Source organism: Thamnophis sirtalis, unplaced genomic scaffold (assembly GCF_051295495.1).
Source record: "Thamnophis sirtalis isolate CommonGarterSnake01/CBP01778 unplaced genomic scaffold, rThaSir2_p1.2 scaffold_5, whole genome shotgun sequence".
NCBI classification, from domain to species: Eukaryota; Metazoa; Chordata; class Lepidosauria; order Squamata; family Natricidae; genus Thamnophis; species Thamnophis sirtalis.
The window spans coordinates 95,263-104,204 of record NW_028261385.1 but is presented as its reverse complement, the minus strand read 5'-3'; the positions used below and the strand labels follow the sequence as shown (position 1 = coordinate 104,204).

Below are 8,942 nucleotides of genomic sequence, written 5' to 3'. Positions count from 1 at the left end.
AACACACCTGGATCTTTTCTGCCCAGCTGCAGGCCCTCCCCAGGCACCTCTGGCCTGGACAAATGTCCCGGGATTAAAAACGATTCGATTCTGGAGACCACTTTGAGCCATGGGAACCTCCCACCTCCTGGAGGCCTCCGATGGATGGGGAGCCCCCCAAAAGAGCCCTCTTCACCCATTGGATAGCAACGGAAGAGGATCTGTGGAGTTGAGGATTGAACTGCGGGGTCCTTGGTGCTCCCTGAGCTTCACTGTTTCCTTGCCAACGTTTCACGACCCAGCGAGGTAACACCACCCATGCTAGAAGGGGGTGTGGGGTTTTCTCTTGGCTTATATATACAGTGACCTGCCCTGATTTGATTGTTCCTCCAGGATCCTCCCCCCAGCAGGGTCCCAACTGTTCCCTGCATGGGACCTGAGCCCCCTTTTCTTGACGGGGTCCCACCAACCGAGGGGAGGGGGCGGGGCTGAAATCAACTGACCGTCGCTACCAGTTCGGGCAATGCGAGTGCGCCAGAGGTGGGTTGCAAAGCGCTACTGGTTCGCTTGTGCTGGCATGCCTGCTCCTGCGCTTGCAACGGTTATGCGCAGAAGCATCCAGGCAGGTGGGCGGAGTCTCGTGCCACCGCCACTACCGGTTCACCCGAACTGGGCCAAACCGGGAGCGACCCCCCCCCTCTGGAGCAGACGCAGAACCTTCGATTTCCGACAATCAGCTGTGAAATTTAAATCAGCTGGAAAGCAGGACGATTCTAGCCACTGTAAATTGTGCCGTCACAACTGATAGTCAGAAACACCGAACTGGTCGCATTTCTTTCTTACTACCGGTGGCATTTCATACTCACTGGGCAAGGCCTTCAGGTGGGTGGCAGCTGAGAGCAACTCCCTGGTGCTTGTCGGCCTCTTTGCTCTGCCTCTTCGCCCGGATCCTTTCCACGGAAAGAGGGAGAGAGGAAGAAAGATGGAGAAACTGTCCCAACAAAGGCGCTTCCTCCAAAAACTCACCCAAGGGGCTCATTCTCAGGAAGCTGCTTGGGCGAGAAGCAACCCACGTTGAAGGAAAGTCCCACTGACTTTGGGAAAAGCCCCCTTGGGGCAACCGTGACCTGGAGGACAGAATCCACATCCAGGTCCTCCTACAAGGCTTCTCCCCTCAGACGGAGGGTGCTTGCCGAGCCCAGAGAGCAAGCAGGCTCCCCCACCCGGCCGTCCCGTCTCCAGCTGTTCCACCTACCACACCAGGAAGGCGAAGAGCAGCAGGGCCACCAGGGCAAAGAAGGCGAAGACCCCAAGCGACACCAGCGTGGCCAGCTTCTCCAGGGAGTCCCCCTGCCCTGCTGGAGACAGAAGACCTCCCGTCAGCTCCCTCACCCTGCGGGCACCCCCTTACAGCTGTCGCCCTGCCCCTTACAAGTCAGGGGCAGAGGCGGTGGGGCCCCAATCCAGGCCAGGCCAGCAAGAGGGAGCTGCAAGGCCCTCCCCACACACACACAGAGAGTGTGATGGGAATCTAAATATCTTTGCAGAGATCTTCGTCCTTCGAAGCAAATATCCTGGGACTTGTGAAAATATTCGTGACTGGGAGAGACACGGGAACAAGGTCAGCCAATGAATAGGCATAGCTTAAGCAATAAATTGAAACTGAAACTTTAGCAGCCTGCCGCTCTGAGAAGTAAACTAGCAGTCTTGACTGGGCTTGTCTGCTGAAATGAAACTAACTGCTTGTGTTTGCCTGCAACTCTCCTGCCTTGTCTTTACTTAGAAGAACCACCTGTTAGTATTTGTTGTCATATAACTCCTTGTGTAGGTGTGGCGGTCACCCATGGCCCAGTGCATAACAGGGCATGCAGAGCCACGCTGAACCACACAGGAAAAAACCAGTCCCAAAAGATAAAACATCCTGACCAGGATATGACCATATATAGACAGAACTTCCCTGAGCAGAAGATTAGCAATTGTAGTTTGACAGGCTGTCTTAAATCACATGCTGATTGCTCCTCCTGCCTTTGTCCTATCTCAATAAAAGGGGCTACCAGACCCCCAATCTGGGTCGTCTCATCCTGAGAAAGCTCGTGTCCGTGTCTTTTCTCAACATTGGCCTCATGAGCGAACCATGGTTACTTCACAGTATTGTACTTGTATTCATCTATTCTTATGTATATAAAGAAGTTAATGAATCCTGATGCACCAGTTATCTGTGTGCGCTCTCTGGGTTTGAATGTACGCAACGAACTCGGACAGGACTGAGGGACGAGCACCTTGGGCCTCGCTCTCCCTGCCAACCTCAGTTTCAACCCCCCACCCCACCCCCCACGTACCGACTGGCTCGTTGTCGGGGGCCGGAGAGGGCTCTTTGGCTGGCGGGTCCACTTCAAAGGTGTCTGGAGCAGCTTCGCTGGGCTCAGCTACCTGCCCTGCAGGACGGAGAGGCACAAAATTGGACCGCTTGAGAAAACGCAAGGTGTGTGTGTGGGGGGGATACAGTCCTCCCCACGGCCTGACCCACTGGCTCCATGGAACCTTAGGACCTCTGGACTTCAACTCCCAGAATTCAGGAATCCTGGGAATTGAAGTTCACGGGTCCTAAACGGGATAGGACAGAACGGGAATTAGAGTGGGAATATAGAATGGAAGAGAAAGACAAGATACATTCATCAGGAATAAAAAGATACAGCACGTAATGATAGTCGCAGGGTATAAATAAGCAATCAGGAAACTGTCAATATCAATGTAAATCGTGAGGATACAAGCCACGAAGTGACAGTCCTGCAGTTGTAAGTGGGAGGAGATGGGCGATAGGAACGATGAGAAGTAATGCAGCTTTAGCGCAGTGGTTCCCAAACTTGGCAACTTTAAGACTTGTGGACTTCAACTCCCAGAATTCTCCAGCCAGCTCTGCTCTGCTCTCCAGCTCTGCTGGCTGGAGAATTCTGGGAGTTGAAGTCCACAAGTCTTAAAGTTGCCAAGTTTGGGAACCACTGCCTTAGGGAATAGTTGGGACACTGGGGAGGGAATCAGTTGTTTAGCAGAGGGATGGCATTTGGGGAAAAGCTGCCCGTGTGTCTAGTTGTCTTGGTGTGCAGTGCCCTATGTTGTTGTGAGGGTAGGAGCTGAAACAATCGATGTCCAGGATGCGAGGGGTCCGTCGATATTTTCACAGCCCTCTTTTTGACTCCTGCAGTGTTACAGACCCTCGACGGAAGGCAGGTTGGCAGCCATGGTGTTTTCTGCACTTCTGACTCTCCTTGGAAGTCCGTGTCTGTCTTGTTGGGTGTGCAGAGCCAAACCAGACAGTGATGGAGGTGCAGATGACAGGCTCACGTTGCGCAGTTGCCCCCCTTGGGTGGAGAGGCTGAGAAGGCCAGCCAAGGCCCACAGAGGGGGCCCAGGGCCATCACACCAGGCCCAGAATCCCCAGCCCTGTTGCCTCGCAGCTCTGGGGCCGACCCACCCACTCACCCGTCTCAGATGAGCCTCCTGCCTCTCTCCGTCTCCCCTCAGCTTCAACAACGGATCTGGCGGCCTCCTTTCAACCCCCCAATGCCACGCGAGGGAAGAGCCTGCCGGCCCTGAAGTCTCCCCCCCGCCCCAGGACCCATTTTTCAGATGGGAAAATGCAAGGAAAAGAAATGGGGGGGGAGGGCAGCCGGGGAAACACCTGGGCTGCAGCATTATTCCTCTCCGCAAATACAGCCAGTCCTCGACTTATAACCATCCATCTAGTGACTGTTCAAAGTTGCAGGAGCCGAGGTGGCGCAGTGGTTAAATGCAGCACTGCAGGCTACTTCAGCTGACTGCAGTTCTGCAGTTCGGCTGTTCAAATCTCACCGGCTCAGGGTTGACTCAGCCTTCCATCCTTCCGAGGTGGGTGAAATGAGGACCCGGATTGTTGTTGGGGGCGATATGCTGACTCTGTAAACCGCTTAGAGAGGGCTGAAAGCCCTATGAAGCGGTATATAAGTCTAACTGCTATTGCTATCTATCTATCTATCTATCTATCTATCTATCTATCTATCTATCTATCTATCTATCTATCTATCTATCTTCTATCTATCTATCTATCTATCATCTATCAATCTATCATCTATCTATCTATCTATCTATCTATCTTCTATCTATCTATCTATCTATCATCTATCTATCTATCATCTATCTATCTATCATCTATCTATCTATCTATCTATCTATCTATCTATCTATCTATCTATCTATCTATCTATCTATCTAATCTTCTTATCCTATCTATCAGCCATCTGTCTTTCTCTGCCTCTCTATCTATCATCCATCCATCCATCCATCCATCCATCCATCCATCCATCCATCCATCTATCTATCTATCTATCTATCTATCTATCTATCTATGTATCTATCTATCTATCTATCTTCTATCATCTATCTATCTACTCTATCTATCTATCTATCTATCTTCTATCTTCTATCATCTATCTATCTATCATCTATCTATCTATCTATCTATCTATCTATCTATCTATCTATCTATCTATCTATCATCTATCTATCTATCTATCTATCTATCATCTATCTATCTATCTATCTATCTATCTATCTATCTATCTATCTATCTATCTATCTATCTATCTATCTATCTATCTATCTATCTATCTATCTGGGTGAAATGAGGACCCGGATTGTTGGGGGCGATATGCTGACTCTGTAAACCGCTTAGAGAGGGCTGAAAGCCCTATGAAGCGGTAGATAAGACTTACTGCTATGTCAGTGGCAATGAAAGAACTGACCTAGGGCCATTTTTCACACTTAACGACCGTTGCTGCAATTCCCCGGGGCACGTGATCAAAATTCAGACGTTTGGCAACTGACTCACTTTTATGACGGTTGCAGTGTCCCGGGGGGGGGGGGGTGTCACGTGATCCCCTTTTGCAACCGCCTGACAAGCGAAGTGAACGAGGAAGCCAGGTTCACTTAACAACCCTGTGACTAACTAGAGAACTGCAGTGATTCACTTAGGGACCATGGCAAGCAAGGAGCAAGAACTGGAGCAAAATTCACTTAACAAGCGTCTTGCTTAGCAAGAGAAATTTTGGGCCGAATTGTCATCGTAAGTCAAGGTCCGCCGTGCAGGTTTCCCTGTTCTCCTCTCCCCCATTTCCCTCCAGGTGGTGCCCTTTCCCTGCCCTCACCTGCAGCCGGCCATCCTCGTGCCTCCGGGCTCCACTCGCTCCAGCTGCCGGCATCCAGGAAGTCCTTGCCGCTCACCTGCACCGCGTGCTCCAGGCCCATGACGGCGTCCGTGATCACCTCCGACACGTTGCTGGTCTCCACCTGCCGAGTCAGGAGGCGGCCCCCGTCAGCCCCCCCCTCTGCTGACCCCAGCCCCTCTGGACCCCCCCCAGCCCCTCTGAACTGACTGCCCCCTTCCACCAGCCACCCAAACGCACGGGGCACCTTCCGGGAAGGGCACAGAAGCCTCCATGTGGAAGCAGGGGGGTCCCTCCCTGCCCGAGACCCCCACCCCCATTGCCCCCCCCCAGACTCACCATGGACCAGGAGTCGTGAAGGACGGGCCGGTAGCGCAGCCGGAAGTGGAGCTGGAAGGAGGGCTCCTTGGGCCAAGAGGAGGGGTACTCCCAGCTGACGCGCAGCCGTCGGGGGGCCAGGGGCACCGGCTCCACCCGGACATGCTCCGGAGGGTCTGGCTTGGCTGGAGGGGAGGCAGAGGGGGGGGAAGGGGAGCTAAGACCCCGAAGGGGGAACAAGCCAGGGCCCCCCATCCCTTCCCCCATTATCTGGGCCCAAGCTCCGTCTGTCTGGGAAGGTTGAGGCACCGTCTCACTCTTGGGGGACTGGCCCACCCCCCACCCCCCATTCCGGCAGAGGAGGAAGGGTATTCTGGGCTGGGGGGGGGGTTGTAGAAGGTCCCTCTCTGCTGTGGCTCCCCCCTCCCCCCCTGGTGTGAGGTCAGCCCCCACCCCCCTGACCAAGACTCTGCCAGTTGCCTTTCACATGGGGGGGGAAGTGGTTGAGATTAATAATAGACCCCACCTGCCCCCACCCTCGCTCAGCCTCCTCCCTCCCTCCCTCCCTCCCTTTTAGCTTTATTTATAGCTGATCATTTGCATTTTTAGAATGTTTTCCTCCCATTATCTACATGCAGGAAATCCTCAACTTACAGCAGTCCATTTAGTGACTGCTCAAAGTTACAACAACACGGACAAAAGGGACTTATGACCCTTTTTCACACTTACGACCACTGCAGCATCCCCATGGTCGCATGACCAAAATTCAGCAACTTGACTTATACTTATGACGGTCGCAGCATTCCCGGGTCACGTCATCCCCTTTTGCGACCGCCGGACGAGCAAAGTCGAAGGGGGAGTGGGATTCACTTAACAACCATGTGAGTCATTTGACAGCTGCAGGGATTCACTTAAGAACCGGGGCAGGAAAGGATGTAAATGGGGGCAAAACTCACTTAACAACTGTCTCAAACCTGTTGGGGCTCAATTGAGGTCGTACGTTGAGGACTAAAGCTGATGGAGGATACTAAGCACATTGGCAGTCTCGCTTAGCAACGGCTTCACTTAATGCCCTGGTGGCGCTAAATGAGGACGGGGGAGGGAGGGGGGCTTACTGATGCTGTGGGCGATGATGTCCAGCAGGGTGAAGCTGGAGCCCAGGGGGTTGACCTCCGTCACGTTCACTCGGTAGGAGCTCCAGAACTGGGACTTTCCGACGGTGCAGGAGAGCGGCCGGCCGGCATCCTGGACACAGGGACCCACCTTGCTGAGCGGGGACCTGCTGGCACCAAGGCAAGAGAAAGCATTCGTCCCTGAGCTCCCATCATCCCCAGCCGCCAGTGGACAATCTGGGAAAGGGGGTTTTCCCCCCAAACCGACTGGCTTGAGAACAAAGACTGCGAGGAGTTTTTCTACCCAAATATATTCTATTCTTTAGACTGCTTCCCTCCTCCCTTCAGCCACTTGACAGATCCACAAGGGTCCGAGAATCAGTTCATCAACTAAAATTAGCAACACCCCCCCCCAAAAAAAATAAGGTACACAGACCCAATCCACATATCAAAGGATAAGGTCTGCAAACGCAGAGTCAATTAAATTAATTCCTTCCTCCAGGAGGAACTGCACGTCCCCAAGAGTAAACCCACCTACCTACCTACCACACACACACACACACACACACACACCTCCCTCAAGTGTCACCCTAGCATAGAGACACTTCAACCTCCTCCTGTACCCCCCCCCTTCCCTGCAGCCCCCCCCCCTCAAGGCAAACTGTTTTGCTTTCAGGAGTAAACACGCCTGTCCGAATCTCACTTTTATTTCCCCGGTTCCAGTTGGAACCCCAAATGATTCTCCTGACAACACCTGCAGGAAAACTGTTGTAATATAGTTCCTTGTGTAGGTGTGGGTCCCCCATGGCCCAGTTCATACCAGGGCATGCAGAGCCACGCTGAACCACACAGGAGAAAACAAACTCCTAAAACTCCATAACATCCTGATAGTTCATAACAGAACATCCTGAGATGTGCCCTACCAATGACGCCCAGGATTTGACCATATATAGACAGAACTTCCCTGAGCAGTAGATTAGAAATTGTACTTTTACAGGCTGTTTTTAACCACATGCTGATTGCTCCTCCTGCCTTTGTCCTATCTCAATAAAAGGGGCTCCCAGACCCCCAATCTGGGTCGCTCCATCCCGAGAAAGATCGTGTCCGTGTCTTTTCTCCACATTGGCCTCATGGGCGAACCACAGGAACATCACATTTGGTAGCAGAGGATGGGAACGTTACAAAAAGCACCAAGCTCTAGCGAACGCCAGAACCCACCAGAGAATCCTCTGAATGGATCCTTCGCTCTCTTGGACCCTTGGGGAGGATCCAGGAGAAAAAAAAAGCACTAAATGCAGTCAAAACTATTTGCAGTCTGGGTAAACAGCAATTCCCGTAAGAATACATAATCCTGATAATACACGGAGTAGCGCATAATGCTTTGATTGCTATCCGTGTTTAGTTCCCAACAGCTGTGATCAGCGCACGTTTCCCCATATGCAGAGAGAAGACGAGGGAGGGTCTCCGAAGTTCATGACAGACAATCCTCGGAGGCTGCCATCCTAGACCCGGGCAAAGGGCTGAAATCCACATTTTTTTCCCCCTACCGGTCCTGTGGGCGTGGCATGGCTCGGTGGGCGGGGCAGGGGAAGGACCCTGCAAAATCCCCACCCCCTCCCCACTCTGGGGCCAGCCACAGGCGGCATTTGCCGGTTCTCCAAACTACTCAAAATTTCTCCAGAAGCTGTCGGAACCGGCTGGATTTCACCCCTGCTAGGGCAGCACTCTGGACGCCAAGGGAGAAATCTGGGGCGGGGGGCACAGATGTGGGCACAGAAAAAGTCGGGAGGGATGTGAGTGGCCGAAGGGCAGGGCTTACCTCGACTTGTCACTTCCGGGTGGCTGTTTCGTCCTGGGAAAGAAGAAAGAGGAAATGAGGAGGAGGAGGAGGAGGAGAAAGAGGGGAGATCCACCTGGAAAGACCCTCCCTCACCCCCGGGGCATCCGGAGGAGACGCCAGGCCTTTTTACCAGGACCCTGACTGGGCATCCGTGCCTTTGGCAGCCCCCCCCCCCCCCAGGCAGAGGCAGCCCAGGGGAGCCTGCCTCCTCTTGACCAGAGGGAGGAAAGGACCCCGTGGGAGGGGCAGCCTCCTCTTCCCACGTGGGCAGAAAGGCCAGCCGGGCCGTGGCTGCCCCCCTTCGAGGTGGCTAAGACCCCAGGCAGGGTTTCTCCCCCCTCTCCCCGCCTGAATACAAGCCTAGCAAAAGTCCCCCAGTGTGGCCCCTCTCCACCCAAGATGTGTCTCCCCTCCATGGCTGCTGGGGGGAGACGGTGGTCCTGAGACCCTCCTTCTCGGCTCCGTTCAGGACTCCGTTCAGGACTGGAGGGCGCA

General features: G+C 53.4%; 1 protein-coding gene across 1 annotated transcript; it reads right to left on the bottom strand.

Moving 5' to 3' along the window:
• Positions 1–774: 774 nt before the first annotated feature.
• Positions 775–8,596, bottom strand: LOC148045235 (interleukin-11 receptor subunit alpha-like). Its single transcript, XM_087715258.1, is given in 9 exon segments — positions 775–888; positions 890–929; positions 1,235–1,337; positions 2,319–2,414; positions 5,160–5,301; positions 5,517–5,680; positions 6,611–6,777; positions 8,427–8,535; positions 8,578–8,596. Coding segments are annotated over 9 exon segments (954 nt in total).
• Positions 8,597–8,942: the final 346 nt, after the last annotated feature.